The sequence below is a fragment of the Arachis stenosperma genome, chromosome 2 (genome assembly GCF_014773155.1).
Source record: "Arachis stenosperma cultivar V10309 chromosome 2, arast.V10309.gnm1.PFL2, whole genome shotgun sequence".
Classification (NCBI taxonomy): Eukaryota; Viridiplantae; Streptophyta; class Magnoliopsida; order Fabales; family Fabaceae; genus Arachis; species Arachis stenosperma.
In genome coordinates, this window is record NC_080378.1 from 116,413,645 (window position 1) to 116,437,359 (window position 23,715).

A 23,715-nucleotide genomic window follows, 5' to 3' on the forward strand; every position below is an offset into this window, starting at 1 on the left:
AGTTTATGTTTTTTGGTGTCTGGGCCTGTATAAGTGCCTTTGCTTGTAATGAACATTTTCCTTTTTATGAATGGTTTTGTTAACGCTTTATCGCTTGCTCGGACCGTCGCGGCCTTGTTTTTGTTTGTTGTTTTCGTTTATCCGGGCCGTCATGGCTTTTCTCTTGCCTATTTTTCCTATATATATATTTTGCCATGTTGGTTCTTAAACTCGGGTCCCTTTGGTTGTCGGGGTGATCAGTCTCGAGCTTCCGTTAGGTCGACCGTTCGTTTATTGTCATTATGCTGCTTCGAAAATCTTGAAAAAACAAAGTTCATTGTGTATATTCATGCAAAACTTTAAAACATAATAAGGATGCAAAATGTACATATGCGTAAAATGGGAAAGAAACTTAGAGGGGTTGAGGCGGATATGGTCGTGTTGTCGGACCGCTCCGTTACTTCCCTTACGAGTAGAACCTTTTTAGGTTTGCCATGTTCCATGTTCTTGGGACCTCCTTTCCGTCGAGTTTTTCTAGCTTTTATGCGCCTTTGCCGAGTTCTTCCTTTACCCTGTAGGGTCCTTCCCAATTCGCAGCCAATTTGCTTTCTCCTGGGGTCGGTGGCCCTATGTCGTTTTGTAGTAAGACCAGGTCACCCCGAGGTTCCTTTTCATGACTCTGCCGTTGTATCTTAGGGCTATCCTTTGCTTTATTGCTGCCTCTGTTAGGTGCGCCATTTTCCTTATTTCATCGATTAGGTCTTTCTCAACTGCTTCGCTTCCTCCTCCTAAAAGTAGCCTCGGATTTGGCTCCCCTATCTCGACTGGGATGACTGCGTCGACCCCATATGTGAGTCGGAAGGGGGTTTTGCCGGTAGATGACTGGGGAGAGGTTTTGTAGGACCATAAGACTGATGCTAACTCGTCTGTCCATGAGCCTTTTTTTCCTTCGAGTCGTTTCTTCATCCCCTTCAGGATGACTTTGTTGGCTGCTTCCACTTGCCCGTTGATTTGAGGGTGTTCGACGGAGGAGAACTTTTGCTTAATTCCTAGTCCTGAGAGGAACTCCTTTAACTTTTTGTCGGTGAACTGTGTTCCGTTATCCGATATGACGGACTTCGGAATCCCGAACCTTGTGATAACTTACCTCCAGAAAAATTTTTGACAATTCGCTACAGATATACTGGCTAGTGTCTCTGCTTCTACCCATTTGGTGTAATAATCTATGGCCACTATTAGGTACTTCACTTGCCCTAGCCCTGGTGGGAATGGCCCTAAGAGGTCGACTCCCCATTGGGCGAAAGGTCGGGGAGCCATCATTAGGCTGAGTTCCTCGAGAGGTGCTTTGTGGAAGTTGGCATTTTCTTGACATTTTTTGCATTCTTTCACGAACTCTTGGGCGTCCGACATCATTGTGGGCCAGTAGTATCCTGTCTGGATGATCTTTCTTGCTAAGAATCTCCCCCCGATGTGGTGGCCACAGCATCCTTCGTGAACTTCTCTTAAGACATAGTCCGTCTGGTCAGGGTGCAGGCATTTGAGTAAAGGCTGGTGAAGTCCTTGTTTGTACAACTGGCCTTGTATGATTGTATATTTGGGGGCTTTCCTCTTAATAGTTTGTGCTTCCTTCTCATCTGGGGGTGTTTTCGCATGCTCCAAATATCGGGAGATGGGGTCTATCCATGAGGGTGGGTTTGGTGCCTGGGTTGTGCACATGACGATTGCAGGTTTCGTCACCAGCCCTTGGATTAGGGATCTGTTCCCTGTTCCGGGTTTGGTGCTCGCAAGCTTGGAAAGGAGATCGGCTCGGGCGTTTCTCTCTCTTGGGACGTGCTGGATTGTGACTTCTTTGAAGCTTTTGCATAGTTCTCTCACCTTTTCTAAGTATTTTTGTAGCAACGCGTCTCTGGCTTGGTAGTTGCTGTTTACTTAGGAGGTGACGACTTAAGAGTCGCTGCTGACTTCAACTTTTGATGCGCCGACTTCTTTGGCTAGTATCAATCCTCCTATCAGTTCTTCGTATTCAGCTTGGTTATTGGAGACCAGAAACTCGAACTTGATGGATTGCTTGTAGACTATCCCTGCCGAGTTTTCGAGGATGATTCCGGTGCCTCTGAACGTTTGGTTGGATGCTCCGTCAACGTGGGGCTTCCACCGTGCGTTCGGTGTGTCGGGAGTTTCCCCTGTGACTTCTACAAGGAAGTCTTTCATAGCTTGGGCTTTGATTACTTGCCTTGGCTCGTATCGCAGGTCATATTAGGACAGCTCTATTGCCCACGTCATCATTCTCCCTGCCAGGTCGGGTTTTTGGAGAACTTGTTGGATGGCTTGGTCAGTTCTCAAAATGACTGTGTGCCCTTGGAAGTATTGTTTTAGCCTTCTGGATGAGATTAGTAGGGCGTAGGCTAACTTTTCCAACTTGGTGTACCTCATCTCTGCCCCTCGAAATATTTTGCTGATGAAGTATATTGGCCGCTGGGTCTTGTCCTCCTCCCGTACTAGGACTGGCGCCATTACTTGCGTTGTCACGGCCAGGTACAGGTATAGGGGTTCACCCTCTCTGGGTTTGCTAAGTCAGGAGGTTCTGAGAGTATCCTCTTGAAATGGCCGAACGCTTCTTCACATTCCGGGGTCCATTTGAAGGTGATTCGTTTCTTCATTAGATTGAAGAATGGGATGGCCCTTTCAGCTGAGGCCCCGAGGAACCGAGATAGTGCCGTGAGTTTCTCGGTGAGTCGCTGCACATCTTTGATGCATCCTGGGCTTGCCATTTTGAGGACGGCTTCGCACTTGTCTGGGTTGGCTTCTACCCCTCTCTGTGTGATCATGAACCCCATGAATTTACCTGCTTCCATGGCGAATGCGCATTTAAGCGGATTAAGTCTCATGTTGAATTTTCTTAGTGCTTTGAAGACAGCCTGGAGATCGTCCATTAACTTGCTCGGCTCTGCGGTTTTTACCAGGATATCATCAACATACACCTCTACCGTTTTGCCGATGAGGTCATGGTAGACTTTGCTCATTAGCCTTTGGTAGGTGGCTCCTCCGTTCTTCAGTCCGAAGGGCATCACCTTGTAGTAATAGGTGCCCCCGGGTGTTATAAATGTTGTTTTATCTTCGTCAGGTCGGTGCATCAGGATTTGGTTGTTGCCGGAATAGGCATCCATGAAATTGAGGAAACGATACCCCGCTGCCGAGTCAACTAGGGTGTCAATGTTTGGGAGGGGAAAGGAGTCTTTTGGACATGCCTTGTTCAGGTCGGAGTAGTCGACGCACATCCTCCATTTTCCAGTGGCCTTTTTGACTTGGACGACATTGGATAGCCACGTTGAGTACTCAAGTTCCTTGATGAACCCTGCTTCAAGCAGTCCTGCTGTTTGTTTTGCGACTTCTTCTGCTCTTTCTTGCGACATCTTCCTTCGCCGCTGGGCTACCGGTTTGGCCTCGGGTTTTATGGCCAACCGGTGAGACATGACCTCGGATCTAATCTCGGCATGTCTGATGGGGTCCATGCGAAGAGGTCGCTGTTTACCCTTACGATCTCTATGAGGGGCCCTTGAGTTCATGGGGTAGGTTCCTGTTTATGAAAGTGAATTGATCTGCCAACTTCCCTATTTGGAACTTTTCCATGTCCCCTTCTGGTTCAGGTCTTGGTTTGTCCTCCACCCTGACATCCAGCTCTGCCAGGAACATGCCAGCTGCCTTCTTAGATTCTTTTTTTAAGGAGAGACTGGCGCTGTCGCAGGCGACTGCCGTCTCTAGGTCTCCCCTTATGGAACCGACTGTTCCTTTGTCCGTTATGAACTTCATTATTAGGAACTTGGTGCATATCACAGCTGAGAATTCATTGATAGTTTTCCTCCCTATGATGATGTTATAAGCGGTGGAGTCTCTAAGGACTACGAAGTCTGCCATAACCGATTTCCTGGTGTCACCAGTTCCCAGGCTGATTGGGAGAGAGATCGTCCCGTCAGGTTTGATATAGTTGTCACCTAGTCCCATGACCCCGTATTGGTAGTTTTTGAGGTCAGATTCCTTGAGTCCCATGGCGTCGAAGACATTTCTAAATAGGATATTAGAGTCTGCTCCTGTGTCAACGAGGATGCACCTAACCAGCCCTGTCCCGACCATGGCTGTAACCATTTATCTTCTGAGCCAAAGGATATTGTGGGGTGCCTTTTGCAGGTGGCAAGGCCATCTGTCGATATGGAGAGCACCCGGGTGTCTCTTCTTGCTGCCGACTTGGATTTGGGGGGGTTGTCCCGTCTGACTACGATGTTGACCACAAAAGTTGAGGGGTTAGTGGCATCCCCTGGGGGTTCTTGCCTTGGCTTGACAGTTCGGCTCTGATCTTCCTCGAAGCGCTCTCTTTCCCGCCTCCTCGGCTCTCTGATGAGCTGGGAGAATTCGCTCAGTTTTTCTTCTCTGATGGCTTGTTCCAAGGCATCTCTGAGGTCAAAGCAGTCTTGTGTTTTGTGACCAAACCCCTTGTGGTAGTCAAAATAAAAGTTTTTGTTGCCTCCCATTCTCTCTTTCAGGGGTCTAGGTTTGGATAGGATTCCTTTGTCTGCAATTTGTTGGTAGACTTCTACTATGGGCGCTGTAAGTGGCGTGTAGTTTGTGAACCTTCCTACTCATGGAGGTTGCTTGTGCTGTTTGGCTGAAGTTCCGTCCTGGGGGGCTCCTTATATCTGTCGACCTGGGGGGTTTGCCGAGGTGGTGGGTTAGGGGGCGGTCGTTTGTTGGCTGCTATGACCTGACTTACTTCCTCATCATTGATGTATTCCTTGGCGACACTCTGGATTTCCTGCATGGTCCACACAGGCTTGGTCGTGAGGTGTTTCCTGAAATCCTCGTTTAGCAAGCCGTTTGTCAGGCAGAGGCTGGCGACCGAGTTCGTGAGACCGTCAATTTCCAAGCATTCGTTATTGAACCTGTCTAAGAACTTTCTGGTCAGTTCCCCGGGTTTCTGGGTGACTCCTAACAAGTTGATCGGGTGTTTGGTCTTAGCTATACATGATGTGAACCGGGCTAGGAAGCTTTGGGAGATATCTGCGAAAGCCGTGATGGACTCTTGCGGGAGGGCATTAAACCACCAGATCACTGGGCCGGCTAGCGTTACAGGGAATGCCCGGCATCTCACTACGTCGCCTACCCCTTCTAAATTCATTCTTGCTTCAAAGGCGGTGAGGTGTTCCTGAGGGTCTTTGGTCCCGTCATACCTCATGTTCGTTGGCTTATCGAAGTTTTTCGGAAGCCGGACCTTGAGGAATGAGGGATGGAAAGGGGGTGTATCCCATGATGATAGGTTCTTGCCGTCTCTTGGCTTTCCCCTTCTGGGATTCCCCCCGCCCTTCGGACTTGTCCTGGTGGGGTCGGGAGGTCGCCTGCGTGTATGTCTTATCACGCTTCGTTGGACTCCCTTCCCGGCTTTCCTGTCCTCGGGGGGGAGATCGGGTTCGCATGCGAGATCGGCTGGCTTCGCCACGGGAGCGACTGGCGTCTCCGTGGGGTTGGCTTCTCGCTGCTAGCTCTCGCTCTAAGTTTTGTACTCTGTGCCTGAGTTCTTGCATAATCTTGGCGCTATCAGCTCCTGTTCCTCTGAAAGGACGCATTTCGGGGGTCTTGGTGTAAATTTGTTGGTCGGGCTAAACGGAGGAGCGGGGGCATTCGGCGGTGCGGGCCGTCGAACTTGCCCGGCTCAGGCGAGCCCCGCCACCTTCGCGAAGCTCCTTCAACGTGGGGAGTCGCTCCATATCTACAGGGTCCCCACAGACGGCGCCAATGTTCGTCACCTGGAGACTTCGGGTCCTGGGTAGGTCGGGTGCTTAGACACGGGGGAATGGATGAGACCCTGGATTGAAGTGGAGCGAGGATTCGGATGTCGATGACGCCAGAGGAACCGTGTGGAGCGAGGAGGGGGCGGCCACCTGCAAGGACACTCCATTGAGCAAGTCAGTGTTCGTACGAGTTGGTAGCCAAATTAGGTAAAATGATGTGTACCTTGGGAGGAGTGCTGTCCTCTCCCCTTATATACCGTGCTGGGTGGGTCTAAAGGTGACCTGGCCTACTGTCCAGGATACTTTGTGCTATTCCTACTCACGTGGGGAAGCGTTGGCAGTCCTAACCGTCGGGTCCGGTTCCGATGACTCCGTCCCGACCGTTTTAGCTAGGTGGGGGTTTGGTCCGCACAGGAAGTGTGGCCGTACGCCGCCCGGGTCGGGTATCCGAGAGCCAACCTGTCGGGTTCCCTTATTAATGGTTTAGGTTTGGGTCGGAGGTGCTTCTCCGACCCGGCGAGTAGGTGGATTGGGCCTAGAGCGGTCCGTAAAATTTTGCTTTGGGAACAATATTTATAATTATGTTTTGGATGAAAACTTGGTTTATAATTATATTTATTAGATATTATAATTACAAAGACTTTAATGTTTGTGAATATAAAAATTATAATTTGTTTATACTTTTAGAAATTATAATAATTAAAAGTAAAAAATAGGAAAGATTTTTTTATGCCTTTATATATATTATTTAATAGTTAAAAATAAAAAAAAGAGGTTATTTGGCGGGCTTAGCCCGCTGGCCCGCTAGCCCGCCGTTAGACGAAGGGGGCTAAAATTCTAAAATTGCCTCATTAGGCGGAGCGGGGCAAGTCAGCCCGCCAGACGGGCTTTTCCGCTTGCCACCCCTACATCTACATGTCCTCACATGGTATAAATAATAAATATAAATAATTAATGTATAGAGTATGCAATAATTTTGTATAACAAATTTAAAATCTTATGGAAACGTCAACACTAATGATCACTGCACTTATTGAACCATAAATTAAAAGTATTAACTAATGAGAATCTACAAATTGCTTTTGAAATGACTTAATATATTATTATCCAAAAGAGAATTACACTTAATAAACATACTCATCATTGCATGGTACTAATGTTGGTAGGTTAAGGAAATTAAAATACTTTAATATAAGATGAAAGAAATGAAATTACCCTTTTGCCCAGATCCTTGGCATTTTCCACACCTGCTCTAAAAACTCTGCATGTGTGACTCCTGTAAGTTTATATATGCATTTCAAGACACATGCATATTTCATCTATATTCACAAGATAGACTTGAAGATTCCCATGCATATAACATTTTTCAATAAAAACCAAATAAACGTTTTGTTTTATTTCCCAATTCACCCACTAATTCACTTTTACCACTTCTAACATTCTCTTATTTATATGTCCACTTAATGTCATAATAGGGAATGGTTCTTTTTAGGGGTAAAGAATGAGATATGTTGTTTTCATTCTCATATTTAATTAATTTTCAGTATTTCACATCCATTTCCAAGGTTATTAGCATTTAAATTTAAATTAACATTGACAATTTATTGGCATTGATGTATTAAATGAATTTTTTTCTATTTTTTACTAAACTAAAAAGAATCTTTATTTTTAATTATTTTTTTAATAACTTGTTGGTATTATTTTTATGTATTTTATTTTGTTCAGTCAATCATATATTAAATGCCACTCAGATATGTTCTGAAAACTTGTCTAAAATTATCTATAGGCCCTAGAGATTGAGTTATTGATATAAGATGGATTTAAGAAAAAAAAGCTTCCAATTATAATCCAAAAATTATTAGAATATATACTTTATGAAAAAACTTATAGTTACTATTTTATATGATTTATTGGAAGCCACGGTTTAATTTTTAGTTTTTATACTGAAAAAATTTAAATAATATTTATGTTATGCAAGAATATATATTATAACTATTTGAGAAAAAAAAAACATTTTGGGATTACTAAAGAATGAAATAATAAAGCAATTGAACGAATAAAAAAAGGTGATATCGATAAAAAAAATTAACTCATCACCTGTAATAATTATCCATCCTATAGTTTAAAATTAACAGATTTTTTTAATAACTTGTAAGTTGAGTAAAATAATCCAAAAAAAATTTCAAATACTTTTTTCTATTTCTAGTTTTTATAATATTTTTATTTCTTCTTTTTATTTTAAAATAAAATATTTATTCAATTTTATTTTGACATATTTAATAACTTAAATAAAAAATCAAAAAATATATTAATAAAATAATAAAAATTATAATAAAAAATTTTATTGTTTAACTTAATTCATGATATCTATATAATATCTTATTTATATATTTATTTTTATATGATGTTAAAAACATTTTACATATACATTACATATATATAACATATTCACAAAATTATTTTAGCCTTTTTTTGTTACTTTTAAAGTTTAACATACAATGGTACGTGATGATTGCAAAATAATATAAATATTCTAATATTGTATATATTATTTAATTTTTAAATGAAATATATATAAAATATCATAAATAAAATTAAAATAAAAATAACTTAGATATATTTTTTAAATTTTTCAAAAATTCAGAGATAAAAAATTATATTTTTTTACCCAATATAATAATATGTTTCTCATGAAATAATTAAACACTAAAAAAATGCATTTATAATATCGAGAATTTAAAGGATGAATTTTGACTCTTTTAATATTCTTACCAATTTAAGAAAGATTGCCCATTTGAGGATTTCTTTTTTTTTTAATGAAAAGTAATGCTGGATGATAAAAAATAAATAGTATAATTAATTTTTTGAAAAAATGTATATATTGTATATGATGTTTTTATCTTTTAATATAAATTTTTTTTACAACTTTTATTTTAACATTATTTTATTAATTTCATGCTAATGGAAGAGTAAGTAGAGTGAGTACATGTAGCTTTTACTATTTATCTGACTTTTTAACATAAAAGATTAAAAAAAAACTAATTAAAACCTCTTATCAAAGACAAATAATTAATTATATGTTTTTAAATTATAAAATTTTAATTGTATTCTTAGTGTTCACAATATAAAAATGGTAACACTAAGAATACAAATTAATGATTTTATTGTATATTTGTATTATTTGTTATCTGACTCAATTGAGTTTGTATTACAGTAATTTGATTAAAAAATAAGCAATATTCTGTAAATTACAGTTACTGCATTAAGTGAATTTTAGTTGTTACGATTAGGTTCTGTTATTGATATTCCAAATCAGTGTTAGATGTGCACAATTCATCAGACACTGAAATCTCTGGATTGTAGTGAGATATAGCAACAAGCCAACAAGACATTCTTCTCTCTCAACTCTTTTGTTAAACCTACGCTTTATCAGAATCAACGCTCACCGCACCATGATAAATGGTGCAGTGTTTGCAGCAAAAGCATGTAAAATGTTGTAATATTATTGATTAATTTGGTTAACTGGTTTTCTTACGAGTCAGTAAACATTATTGGTTGACAGCATAATAATAACCAAACTGGTTTCCTTATGAGTCAGATAACATTATTGGTTGACAGCATAATAATTTATGCCCTAAAAACCTTGCACCGAAAATACTTCAATAATCATGTATACCATTCTATGAATAGATTTAGAGTGTATTTGACAAAAACGTTGAGGAGGAAAGAAGCGCATTTGAGTTTGAAAATATCATTTTTATGTTTGATAATTTTTATCTTTCTGAACGCAGTAGAAATAATTCTGCCTCTGATATAGAAAAAGTTAAAATTTGTAACTTTTGCGTTTCACTTTATAGTTGCTAATTATCTTTAAAAAATTAGGTGGAAGTTTTATTTTTTTTTGTCAACCCTACCCTTTTTTTTCTTCTATACAAAGAATATTAGTAACTATTATCTTCACAGTAGTTTTTTGTAGTTCTTCCTACTTTTTTCATAGTTTTTAGTTCCAATTTTTTTCATCAAAATTGTTCAGATTTGTTTCAATCGTTAGCAAATTGAATATTTTAATTTTTTTATTATTTTTAGTACTCATTTTTATATTTTAATTTTTATATTTTTTATTATATTTTTTATTTATATGATAAATATTTTTATATTATTTATGTAGTGTTCTGATTTCTCTTGTTATATTTTTATGAGTTTTTTTTATCATTTATCGTACTATTTTTTATATGTATATTTTTTATGATTTTTTATTTATTTTATTGTATTTCTTTTATTCATACGACAAATGTTGTTAACTTTTTTATATGATATTTTTATTATTTTTTGTTCATATAAATTCTTTTTTTCTATCATTTACTGGATTGTATTTATGCTGTGTATGGATTTTTTATTTTTTTATTTGATTTTATTCCTATGAATTTTATTTATTTTTTTTGTTCATACGATATATGTTGTTGGTTTTATGAATTTTTTATTATTTCTTATCTATATAATTTTTTTTATTCTTTGATGTACTCTATTTTTATTTTGTATTAATTTTTTATTTTTTATTTTGACTTTGTAAAATTTATAATTGTAATTATTATATACTACGTTTATTAATAAAATTTTATATAATATAAACTATGATCCTATAAAAAAAGGACAAAATAAATAAGAAATTAATTATAAGTAATAATAGGGCCATAAATAATGAAAATTTATAGTCCAAAATAATATTAAATTAAAGAGTACTAACAGTACTAGAAAAATTATAGAATATTTTTTTTGTTTGACATTATAAAATTTATAGTACTCTATTTCATATTTTTATTTTTTATTGTATTTATTTTATTTATATGATAAATATTTTTATATTATTTTTGTTAGTGTTCTGATTTTGCATGTATATAAAAAATTATTTAAATTGATGTTTCTTTTAGTAATTTTCCATCTAGAAGTGATTTTGAGTAGTATAATTCAATTAATATTTATTTTGTTATAATCAATTTTAACATAAAAATTGTCAAATATAAATTATATTAACCCAAACTTACTTTTTATCAAAATCAATTTTACAAAATCAATTTTATGAAAGTTCCCATTTACAAACTATAATTCAAACACATACTTAATTTTAACATTAAATATTTCGATTAAATTCGTTCTCATTTTTCGTTTTGTGTTAAATAAAAGGCTTGACTATTAAAGGAAGAATAATATAGACACACAAAAAAAAAAATATTCACCTGGCTATGAAATATACTAATACTAATATAAAACTGATTTTGTTAAAGAAAATTTTTTCCAATTTTAATTTCTTCATTTATAAAGTTAAACTTAAAAATTGTTAAGGACCTAATTCAGAATAATCTCCCGACTTAGATATTCGAGGCCGACTTCTTTCTAATGGTTCAAATCGGTTCCTATAATTTTTAACTTGTATTTTAATTCAAATATTTTTCTGTCTTAACCAAATAAGGTAAGATTATCAAAAGCTATATGAAGGGGAGCCAAAGACTCTTTTATATATGTTACTTCTTTTATACGCTCTGTACCTCTCAAATCTATTTTAATTTGGGGTCGAAATATCTTTATAAATACCACCCGTTTCAAGAAAATGATCCAACAGCGGTTTGGACTTGCAAATCCTTGATCCATCACAATTTATATAAAAAATTTCTAGTACAAAATTTATGCTTATAAAAAACAAATGCAAATATATTTTTCTGGTTATATTATATTATATTATGTTATATTATATTATATTATATTTTTATTGACAATAATGGGAGGTTTAAAATTTTAGGTACATTGTAAAATATTCACTATTAAAGTATTACCCACTCTTAATAATTTTTATATTTAGTTAAATTAATTAAAATATATAAAAAATATTATATATACACCAAAAAAAACTATTATATGTTTATATATAAACAAATATATTGTTTAATTTTTTAATATATATTTTATATTATATAATATATAATATATATAGATAACTGATTGATTGTAAATATAAAAAGTGACAATAATTATGGTCAAAATGTAACAAAATAAAAATGATAATAGCAGAAAAAAAAATTGAGGAATAAGGAAAAAATTAATTGCAAGAGTTAATGATATACCATGTTTGCTTCATCTTGAATTTCTTCGTTCACTATGCCTCTTCATTCACCATATAAAATAACCACAGATACAATCACACCCAAACTCTCTTTTTGATAACATTTTCTCTCTCTTTCTTTCTTTCTTTCTCTTCTTTCTTCTCAATCATTCTTTTCCTCCAACAACAACAATAACAACAAACACAAAGTCATAACCCCAATTCTCTCTTTCTCTCTCTCTCTCTCTTGGATCACAGAAACCAAACACACACAACACATCGCAGAAACAACAACTTCGTCGATACCAGAAAGGGTGAATCACCACCCTCTCAAACCCAACCCAAAACCATGGTTGAAACTAGACGCAGTTCTTCCCAATCCTCAACCAAACGCACCCTCTCTTCGCCTTCTCCTTCTAACCCCAACAAACGATCAAAGGTCTCCCCTTTTTCTTCAATCTGATTCATAGCAGAATTTTCAATTCCACCCTTTTAATTTTCTTTTCCCTTGATTACAAAATTATATTAAAAAAGATATTTTTTTTTTGTTGGGTCTGAATTTTCGTGATTATTTAGGTTTCTACCAACACCACAGAGGATGCATCGTCCACGACACTTCCTGTTGCTGCTGCTCCTCCTGTGAACGAATCTGGACCCGGGAATGATGATCTACCCGAGACGGCGTCGTTGAAGGCCGTTGATGCTTGCAGCGATGATGTTTTGCCAGAAACTTTGTCGTTGAAGGCCACGCCTCCTTCTGTGCCGGCGGCAGAAGGGGATGATTTGGTGACGCCTCAGTCCATAGGTTAGAAAGTTGCAACCTTTTGGTTTCTTTCGTGGGAAGTGAATGATTCTTTTGCATGCATGTGGCTATTGGATAATGAATCTGTGGTAGAATTTGGAGTGAATTTTGTGTTGAATTTTGTTAATTTTAGGTGAGGATGCGGTGGATGGAGAGAAATCAAGTGCTGCGGCGGCTTTGGCGGCGGCTGCTGCTGCCGGCCGAATGAAGAAGCGGTCAGTGAAATCGAAATCAGGACCTAAGACAGCATGGGGGAAGCTCCTTTCTCAGTGTTCTCAGGTTTGGTTCTTCGCTGTGAATTGAGTGTGCAAATTTTGCTATGTATCTTTTTTTTTTTTTTTGTCTCTTGGAGTACTTGAATGGTTTTTGCATTGTGGAATTGGAATGCATGGTTAAAGTTGATCTATTGGAGTGATTTTAACGGATATAGAACTGCTTTGTCTTGAAATTTTACACTTGACCTGCAAATTTGAATGATTGGTTGATTTTGCAAGATACTTTCTGCATTATGGGAACTGATGACTGAAGTTTCAAAAAATGCTTCTAATGCTGCATGCTCAATTGCACTGACCGTGGTGCTTATTGCTCCTCAATCACATGTTGTTTGTGAAACTATACCTGCTTTCCTTGTTTTGTTATATTTAGTATGCATAAAGTAAGGAAGGTAGTGCAACTTTGTAGATAAAAGAGGGTATCTGGTGTAAGAGCAACAGATAGAGAGACAGGAAGTAATTATCCCAAAGTGGAAGGGGTGTTGTTGTATGTACTAAGAACTAACAAGGTCAGTGTAGTTATCCATAGGTTATAAGATTGGAAAGGCTGGTGTTGTTTGTAACTAGTAATGGCTAGAAAAGGTAAGGGCTTAAATTTGATCCTTGGTGCAGTCCTATAATGTTGAGAAAAATCCTTTGTTAAACTACTTTAAAGTTCTATGCAGATATGATCTATGATAAGGACACTATGGATGGCAATGTTTGATCTATTTAGTGCACCCTACCTAATGAGATATGGCTTGGTTGTTGTTGTATTGTCCTGGCTAGAGAAAATTTTGTTTCTTGCAATATCATGCCACAGTTAGTCAATACTATGTAGGATGGAATCAATGTCAACTTTGCGCCAAAGATTTTGCATTACTTGATAAAAGCAATGTTGCGTGTGATTTCACCATAAAATATATAGGTGCTAGACATGAGTAAGTGAGACATCTACTTTGAAGATAGTATCTTCTGCTTTTTTGGGCTTAAAATGTGGAGAATTCTGAGCTGATTGTGTTTTCATTAGTCATGTCAATCTAGAACTAATCATATTTGTTTTTCATTCTTCTCCAGATTCCTCACCAGCCTATGTGTGATCCTATCTTCACCATTGGCCAAGGTCGTCAGTGCAATTTATGGCTTAAAGATCCAACTGTTGGCAATATTTTGTGCAAGTTGAGCAACATCGAGGTAGAGGTTCCACTTTCTGTTTTGTGCAATTTAAAACAGGCGGCTAAGTTGCTAATGATCTATCTGCTTTGCATTTTGGTTATAGAAAATGAGTCATTTGTATGATGCAAAAATTCCATTTCATATATCGGGAGGGAAGAATGATTTGTGTAATTATGTTAGATGGGTAATTACTATTTTAGATTACTGATCATGGTTGTTACTCTACACAGCGTGGAGGTTCACCTGTTGCATTACTGGAAATCACAGGAGGCAAAGGTGCTGTTCAAGTTAATGGTAAGACCTATCGCAAGAATGCACGCCTTATATTAAGTGGAGGTGATGAGGTGGTCTTCGGTTCTTCTGGCAAGCATGCTTATGTATCCTGTTCATATGGTTCCTATGAATTATATATCTGTTTTTGCCTCTTATACTTTGCACCTTCACTTACAATGCTCTATATCATTTTATATAACTGCCTTGTTTCTGTCATTCTTGAAGATATTCTATTGTGTTTTATGCGTTCCTTAGCGTGAATTCAGATCTTTCAGCAGCTCACAAATAATAATGTTGCTACCACTGGCATACCTTCTCCTGTGAGTATTTTAGAAGCTCGGAGTACTCCAGTGAATGGAATGCAAGTTGAAGCTAGATCTGGGGACCCTTCCGCTGTTGCTGGAGCATCAATATTAGCCTCATTATCTAATCTTCATAAAGATTTAGCTCGCCTTCCGCCTGCTGCTAAAGCTGGCAAGAATGTCCAACAAAACACGGATGCTTCATCACTACCTTCTGGCAATGGGGATGGTGTTCGAGACAATGAAGTGAAGGATACCACCAATACCGACGAGCAAACTGGAGCTGTTTCTGCTGAGAAAACTGTTCTTGCATCTTCTGCTATTGGTAATGAAAATCCTAGTGTTGACACCATGGAGGTTGATGCCAATGTGGATACAGATGCTGGGAAGATGGCTGCTGCTGCTACCTGTGAATTAAGGCCGTTGCTGCGCATGCTTGCTGGTTCATATCCTGATTTTGATCTAACTAGTAGCATTACAAAGATATTGGAGGAGCGAAGGGAATTAAGAGAACTTCTTAAAGATGTTGATACCCCAGCAATATTGGCATCAACCAGGCGGCAAGCTTTTAAGGAGAGTTTACAACAAAGAGTTCTTAGTGCTGACAATATTGATGTCTCATTTGAAAGTTTCCCATACTATCTAAGGTGCATCGTTGCTTCTCGTTATTAACTTTTCTCTCATTTGATTTCCTAATATTTTTTCAATCTTAACTGGATTATACTTTTACTCTGGTCACTTCTTAGATGTTGGCTAACAGCTTGAATAATCTATATTTACTCTTATATTCTTTTATAGCCTGTAGTTGCTGCTTAAAGATAGATGAGATCATAAGAAAATAAATTATGCATTCTTAGTTATGATGTTTCTATTTTTATAGCGACACGACAAAGACCGTTTTGATTGCTTCGACATATATTCATTTGAAGTGTAATGGCTTTGGAAAATTTGCCTCAGACCTCCCCTCAGTGTCCCCACGGATATTGTTATCTGGACCTGCAGGTAGTTCCTTCATTCTTGTTAATGCTTTGTTTTCCCCTTTCTGCAATCAAGAAGTGCTCTCATTATGCGATTCCTGTGCAGGTTCGGATATATATCAGGAGACTCTTGCCAAGGCACTTGCAAAGCATTTTGGTGCGAGGCTACTAATTGTTGATTCTCTTTCACTACCTGGTGTACGTTTTCTCAGATATTCTTTTGCTACTTCTTATTATCTGTTTGTATTGTTGAGATGATTTCTTCCTAAATCGCTGTTAATATAAACAGAATAATAATAGTTTTTGTTATGTGATTGATATTTCAGGGAACTCCATCAAAGGAAGTTGATTCTGCTAAAGAAAGTTCAAAGCCTGAACGACCATCTGTGTTGGGTAAGAGAAGTACACATGCTGCTTCTTTAAAACATAGTAAACCAGCTTCTAGTGTTGATGCTGAAATTGTGGGTGGATCCACAATAAGTTCTCAGGCTATGCTGAAGCAGGAGGTTTCTACTGCTTCATCAAAAGGCACTACTATTAAAACAGGTGTGCGGTTTTGTTGTTAAAAATTGAGCAACTATCTCCAAATTTACTTCCTATTGTACATATTGCATAGCACCTAAAGGTTAACATGAGGCTTAAATAATTTGCAGGTGATCGAGTAAAATTTGTTGGTAACTTCCCTTCTGCTGTCTCATCAATACAAACTTATTCAAGGTACTTTGTCTGATGGAAGAATTATTCTGAATACAATTTCAGTCAATCTGCATTTGATCTGAACTTGTGGAGAAGAGAGATCTTTTTTATCCTTTTTGTTGAGGAGGCTATAACCATTGAAAATCATTCAAAAGAGGATTAAAGGAAGAATATTGAATTTCTGATTGACAGCAATTTGTTTTGAGTGGCATGAGTGTACTTTTCTCTTTTGTGGATATTATTGCTTCTGAATTTGAAATCACTTTGAAGTGGTATCTCTCAGTTCAGTTGCAGCTTTGATATATATATATATATTCCCAACCCGGGGGGGGGGGGGGGTGTTGAGTTGGGTTATACTTTTGTTTGTGGCATTGCGTGATCATTTCACGGGGTTTGTGATTTATTCTGAATGCATAGTATTGGGGATGTTTGTTTACCTAAGGATTTCAGTTTCCATTTTTAAATTTCTTGTTTGGTGCACCCCTAGTTGTCCTTATCTAGAAAAACATTTTTTAAATATTTAGTTTAAAATTGTGTTGCGTTTGAAAATTAAGACTTAAGACTTTGCTATGTTGGACAGGGGACCAAGCTATGGCTCCCGCGGAAAAGTTATGCTTGCATTTGAAGATAATGGGTCTTCGAAGATTGGGGTTAGGTTTGATAAATCAATTCCTGATGGCAATGATCTTGGTGGTCTTTGTGAAGATGATCGCGGGTTCTTTTGTTCTGGTATTTCAATCTGCTTTTTTGAACTTATGATCCTTTAGCTACGTATTGGCTCTTGTGCATTAAAATTCCATTGGTGATTTATACTGCAGCAAATCATTTGTTGAGAGTAGATGGTTCAGGGGGCGATGACGTTGACAAGATTGCAGTTCAAGAAATCTTTGAGGTGAGCCTGGTTCTATGCTTGTTCCATTGTTTTTCTCAATGCCTGGTGAAATAATGACATCCATTTTGATGTCGTTTACATAGGTTGTTACCAGTCAGAGTCAAAACGGAGCAGTGGTGTTATTCATTAAAGACATAGAGAAGGCAATGGTTGGGTACACCGAGATGTTGAAAATTAAATTTGAAAGCTTGCCACAGAATGTGGTGGTAATTGCCTCTCATACCCAGCTGGACAATCGAAAGGAGAAGGTACACTTTTTTGCTGATGTTTGGTTGTATTGATCTCATGTTCAAGAAATCTTGTTTGCTGATTTTATTTCTGTCTTCTATGCTTTCAGACACAACCTGGTGGCCTTCTATTTACGAAGTTTGGGAGCAATCAGACAGCACTACTAGATCTTGCTTTTCCGGTAAATAATAGTAACCATTTCGCTTCATATAATTCTTTAAATAATGATGTAATTCTTTCTTGGAAGTTGCCAGTCTTGTCTGGGCTATGCCCTTGAATATTTTTTTTTGTGGCTTTATATATATATATATTAGCTTTTTGTCATGGCTCCTTCAGGAATTATTGATTATTGAACTTCTGTAATTTGGTATTTAACTTTGTACAGGATAATTTTGGTAGACTGCATGATAGGAGCAAAGAAACACCCAAAGTAATGAAGCAACTTGGTCGCCTCTTCCCAAACAGAGTGACTATACAGCTGCCTCAGGTATCACCATAGATTAATATTATTGTACGATTTGTTTCGTTGCCATCAACAGTTCATGGATCAGTTCTAATTTGAAACTTGTACAGGATGAGACCTTGCTTTCTGATTGGAAGCAGCAGCTAGAGCGTGATGTTGAGACTATGAAAGCTCAGTCTAATGTTGTCAGCATTCGCACGGTGAGCCTTCCAACATCTTCTGTCCTTTATTTAATATGCCTTTATATATTTATTTTGTTTTGTTTTGCTATTCTCCTTTTCTTGATTGAATTTGTTCAATGACTAGTATGTTGATTGTCGCTGTACACTAGATGCTCTGGCTTACCAAACAATCTGGATATTTTTTACTTGGTTTTATATAAATACCAAGTGTCATGTGTTACTATTTGCTATACTTACAATGTGATTCCTTTGTTGATATCAGGTTCTCAGCAGAGTTGGATTGGAATGTCCTGACTTGGAGACTGTCTGCATCAAAGATCAAGCCCTAACAACCGAAAGTCAGCATTCTTTTTAACCTTTTCCCCACCATTTTTATTTGAAGCAAATGTAGCATCTAAGTATGGAAATTTTAGATTTGCTGCCAAAATGCTGATTTTATGCTATTGTTCCTTTTACTAGGTGTGGAAAAGATCATTGGTTGGGCAATAAGTTACCAGCTTATGCACTCATCTGAATCCTTATCCAAAGATTCTAAGCTTGTGCTGTCTGCAGAAAGGTGTCATGACTTCTTTCCATCTTGATCCTGCCATCCTAAAATTTTGAGTAATGAGAAATATAACAAAATCTTTTAATTTCTAACCCTTATTCACACTTCATCGGTGCAGCATTAATTATGGGCTGAACATTCTGCATGGCATTCAAAATGAAAACAAGAGCTTAAAGAAATCATTGAAGGTAATTTAACACATTCTGTTGCAAATTTATACATTTTATCAACTTAATTGTGCGCAACTTGCTTTGCATTGTAACTTTTTCCAAAATATGCGATTGCCTATACTTAGTCTCTCTTGTATTTGTTCTTCCATGTTAGGATGTGGTTACCGAGAATGAATTTGAGAAAAAATTGCTTGGTGATGTTATTCCACCAACCGATATTGGGGTGACATTCGATGATATTGGAGCTTTGGAAAATGTGAAGGACACCTTGAAGGAATTGGTCATGCTTCCTCTTCAGAGGCCGGAATTGTTTTGCAAAGGGCAGCTGACTAAGGTAGAAGATTCTCTTTAGTTGCATCTAATGATTTGTCAAATACTTTTTTATGTAGATTATGTAATGTCTTCAGCATCTGATACAATTAATTTGTTATTTGTATATTTAGCCTTGCAAAGGAATATTGCTTTTTGGCCCCCCTGGCACAGGAAAAACTATGCTCGCAAAAGCTGTAGCAACCGAAGCTGGAGCGAATTTTATCAACATTTCAATGTCCAGCATTACTTCGAAGGTATTTGACAAATTGAAACTTCTATGTTCCTTTTGTGCTTAAGCAACACGGTGATATCATTTTTGTTGGTTGCAGTGGTTTGGCGAAGGAGAAAAATATGTCAAAGCAGTCTTTTCACTGGCCAGCAAGATTGCTCCAAGTGTTATTTTCGTCGATGAGGTTTGTATATGCCATGTGTATATTCCGTTGAAATTTTTCTTTCCTTTAGAGTAATTGTTTTATTTCTTTAAATATGAGCTATCCATGGTTATTTTTTATTTTATTTATGTTTTTGCCAGGTTGATAGTATGTTGGGAAGACGTGAAAATCCAGGTGAGCATGAGGCTATGCGTAAAATGAAGAATGAGTTTATGGTTAATTGGGATGGTCTGCGTACAAAGGATAAAGAACGCATACTTGTTCTCGCTGCTACGAATAGGCCATTTGATCTTGATGAAGCTGTTATTAGGAGGCTTCCACGAAGGTAAACATGTTATTTGTTATGTCAACATCTTTTTCATGTTGATGGTATGTGATCTGTGCTGAACTAACACAAGCTTTCGTAAAAAACTCTGTAGATTGATGGTTAATTTGCCAGATGCTCCAAACAGAGAAAAAATTCTCAAAGTCATTTTAGCAAAGGAAGATTTAGCATCGGACGTTGATTTGGATGCGTTGGCAAATATGACTGATGGATATTCAGGGAGCGATCTAAAGGTTATCTTTCTATCTGTCAATCGCGCCTCTCCTTGGTTTTCAGAGAAGTTATCAGATCTGGTTTTGTGTAAAATATTCTGATGGTTATGTTTTCAATGACAGAATCTTTGTGTCACAGCGGCTCACTGCCCAATAAGAGAGATCTTGGAGAAGGAGAAGAAGGTAGGCTCTTTTAAAATCTTTGTTGTCTTTCTTCCTTGTTCATAAATTGCTTTAGGCTCTATATTCTTTCACATGACTCGGTTATTTGAATATTTAGAACAACAGTTCTTGATAGCTCAAAAAGGACAATAAGTCTACATGTTTAACAAATTGTACTGGTATTTGACATGCTAATATGAAATTCAATTTTCAGGAGAGAAGTGTAGCACAAGCTGAGAACAAACCTTTGCCGAGATTGTGTAGCAGTGCCGATATTCGACCCTTAAAGATGGAAGATTTTAAATATGCGCATGAGCAGGTATGTTATACGAAATCGGTTACTTGATCTTTCTACAGTGATCACGATCCATCTGGATCATATGTCCTTGGCTTGCAAAGTCTCTTGGCCTGCAAAGGCTCTTGGCCTGCAAAGGCTATGTTATTTAACGTTTCGTTTATGCATTCATGAAGGTGTGCGCGAGTGTGTCATCGGAATCAAACAATATGAATGAGCTCCTCCAATGGAATGACCTTTACGGAGAAGGCGGCTCGAGAAAAATGAGATCATTGAGCTATTTCATGTGAAAGCCTCTCTGTATAGCTGCACTCCTTGCTTTAGGCTAATTCTTCTATCACACCTAAATGGTGGAGCAAGGTCAGTGACCAGTTGTAATGGAATTTTCCATCATTTTGGTCCTGCCCCCTTTTGTATTATATCATAGGTTTTGTTCTTTATTTTTTGCTTTCATCCCTCATCACCATTCTCTATTTTACCTATTCAAATTTTTTCATACTTAATTAGAATTATTTGACAATTTTCATTGGAGATAAAGCTTTACTTTTAGGTCCCTTTGCTGATCCAACTCTTCTCTCTTCCCCTTGTTCTTCCTCCCTAAAGGCTTTGTGGGGTGTTCTGTTTGTACATAGCAAACTTTTTTTTTTTCTTTTAAGGAATAAAGTTCTTATTTTTCATGATACTTGTGGTTTGAAGTGTGAAACCCCAATCCCCCAATGCAGAATCAAACACTAATCATTGTGCCTTGTGCTTATTCTTATGCAAATCCATGATGAAGGGTGAATATGATTTTTTTCTTCAATATTATTGGTGTAAAGCCAAATGCAAATTCAGACACTAATAATAGTGCATTATGCTTATTATTTTGCAAATCCATGATGGAAGGTGAATGTGGTGTTCTTCAATTTGATTTGAATGTTCTCAGTCTCTGTTCCTTGAGTGGATTTAGTGGGATGTGGCATAAATATATTATACGATTCTTTCTGTTTTGAAAGGTAAATATTAAGAATTAGTTAAGGCACTTGCTAAGGATATACTAAAGATAGTTTTTATATAAACAATTTTTGCGGTGGACTTGCTATGTAAGCTGGTTTTCCTTCATCATAGAAATTTGTGACTGATGAAACATGATGCTTGATTCCATTATTCTTGATATATTGATATCCCCATGTTACATTGAAAAAAGAAGTGTTTTTTCTACACTACTCGAAGAGTGAGATCTCAAAAAATGTGTCATCTCAACACAACTCATACTAAATTGTGCAAGACTAAAGTCTGTTATAATTTGTATAACGAAACCAAGATGGGCTGGTCGAGTGTTAGCTTACTAATCTATTTAACCAAGTGTTGAGGATTCAAACTTCATCTTGCATATGGAACAATTCTTTGGCCCCTTAAATGGAGTTTAGATTTGGAATTTCCAATGGATTAGCTTTTGACTTGGTAGGTTGGAAAATACTATAGGAAATCAAAAAATAATTTGTATAATGAAATTGGTTATTTGTGTTGTTTAAGTGTTTAACTAGTATTTTCAATTGTTAGAAAAAGGATGTAAGTCAATAAAGATAAATTTATAATAATGGATTTGAATATTTGATGGTTATTTTTTGTGTAAAAAAATATTTTTAAAATTACGTGTATCATATCATTAAAAAATAGGTATAATTAAATAAATATGTAAAATTATATTATTAGTTTATCAAAATTAATTTAAAAAAAGGGGTGATTAAAATGAATAGAAGACTGATGGATCATAGATAGCAATTGGCACATGGGATGGGAGATGGCATAATACGATAAATTCCAAAACAATGATTGGTTTACATCACTATATCAAAGAAAAAAGAAGCAAGTCTTAGAGGACCAACCGTTCCTAGTTATGAATGTCCCTTCAAAAGGGAGCATACCAAATCCTCAATAATGCAACAATACAAGTACAGCTATATCCACACAAAAAATCCTTATTTTATTTTATTTAATTTGATCATGCCAAATACAAAAATACTAATATAAAATAAACCATGTTTTTGGTACTTTAGTTTTTAAAATACTTAAGAATTTGAGTACTTTAAACTTTCATATATAAATATATAAATACCGTGTGAAAACTATTAAAGATGTGAGAGTTATAAATATCTAGCATTCCATCAAAAAATGTTATATATATATACACGTTATATACAAAAAATGTTAACTATAAGCTAAGAGTTTTATTATTACCAAAATAATTTACCAAAAAGTTACAGGTAAAATAAAAGTAAAAGTTTATCCCTATTATGTAACTATTTCCTTACGCTTACCAGGTTAAACTTTTAAGTTGTATTTACTTATGTTCATTTATACATGTCACTTTTAACGAGAATTAGTAGATTAATCTGCATTATTAATCCATCCTTCATTAATTATGTATAAACAATAAATATAAAATTAATCAAGATATTATATACTTTATCTTTTTAGTAAATAGTCTTAAGTTTAAATCTTATAAATCACAAGTTTTTTTATTTTAATAAATACCTATATAAAATAAAGATACCTTTTAAAAAGAAATGTGAATTAAAGGCTTGTTTAGGTGAGCTTTTAAAAAAAGATTTTTTTTCGAGTTATCTTTTTTTAAAAGATCTTATGAAAAAGTAAAAATAATTTTATGTTTGGATATCTCATATAAAAAGATCTTTTTATCTATCAATTATGTTTGGGTATAACAATATAAAATAACTTATTTATTTATTTATTACATGAAAAATATTTTTTTAAAAAAAAAAAGTAAATTACAGCTTTTCAAAAAAGATATATATTTTTTTATTTTTCTAGTGCTTTTACTTTTACTATTAGAAATTTGCCAAACACGCTAAAAAAAAAAAAAAAAAATTTTCATTGAAAAAATATCTTTTTTTATCAAAATAATGGCACCCAAACAAACACTAAATTAGCTCACAAATCACAATACTCAAAAAAAATTTATACACACAAAGTCAGTGAAGTTAAATGCTAATGGACTTCAGAAAAATTAAGAAATATAGCACTTCTTAATCTCTAAAGTTTAAATTTTTATTTTTTATTTTTATTTTTATTTTTTTATCAAATATAGGGAGACTCGAACCTGAGACTTTTTAAGTGAGTATAGAAAGACTATACCAATGAGTTATAGTTCAAATGACATAATCTTCCCATATTTATCTAAATTTTTTTATTTTTAATTGAA

The 23,715-nt window shown here is 36.0% G+C and overlaps 2 protein-coding genes across 2 annotated transcripts; one reads left to right on the plus strand and one right to left on the minus strand.

Moving 5' to 3' along the window:
• Nucleotides 1–4,609: 4,609 nt before the first annotated feature.
• LOC130963540 (uncharacterized) lies at nt 4,610–5,206 on the minus strand. Its single transcript, XM_057889644.1, has one exon. It carries the CDS (start codon nt 5,204–5,206, stop codon nt 4,610–4,612), a length of 597 nt encoding a protein of 198 aa, XP_057745627.1.
• Nucleotides 5,207–11,978: 6,772 nt separating this feature from the next.
• On the plus strand, nt 11,979–21,192 carry LOC130960432 (uncharacterized). The gene is made up of 27 exons (XM_057885826.1): nt 11,979–12,292; nt 12,430–12,658; nt 12,789–12,934; nt 13,984–14,100; nt 14,313–14,459; nt 14,622–15,304; nt 15,538–15,659; nt 15,741–15,832; nt 15,961–16,180; nt 16,288–16,351; nt 16,911–17,059; nt 17,149–17,222; nt 17,306–17,470; nt 17,560–17,631; nt 17,836–17,937; nt 18,024–18,113; nt 18,358–18,433; nt 18,555–18,651; nt 18,761–18,830; nt 18,967–19,146; nt 19,256–19,378; nt 19,454–19,537; nt 19,657–19,841; nt 19,936–20,074; nt 20,177–20,236; nt 20,430–20,534; nt 20,687–21,192. The coding sequence occupies exons 1-27, from the start codon at nt 12,203–12,205 to the stop codon at nt 20,798–20,800; spliced, it is 3,795 nt and encodes a 1,264-aa protein (XP_057741809.1). The 5' UTR covers nt 11,979–12,202; the 3' UTR covers nt 20,801–21,192.
• The last annotated feature ends 2,523 nt before the right edge of the window (nt 21,193–23,715 follow it).

Excerpts from the sequence above, each read along its gene's own strand:
- LOC130963540 (XM_057889644.1), bottom strand. The coding sequence starts at position 5,206 with ATGAGGTATGACGGGACCAAAGACCCTCAGGAACACCTCACCGCCTTT.
- LOC130960432 (XM_057885826.1), top strand. The coding sequence starts at position 12,203 with ATGGTTGAAACTAGACGCAGTTCTTCCCAATCCTCAACCAAACGCACC. Across the intron at positions 14,460-14,621 it reads CTTCTGGCAAGCATGCTTAT|ATCTTTCAGCAGCTCACAAA; the intron begins GTATCCTGTTCA and ends GCGTGAATTCAG. Across the intron at positions 18,114-18,357 it reads ATGTTGTCAGCATTCGCACG|GTTCTCAGCAGAGTTGGATT; the intron begins GTGAGCCTTCCA and ends TGTTGATATCAG.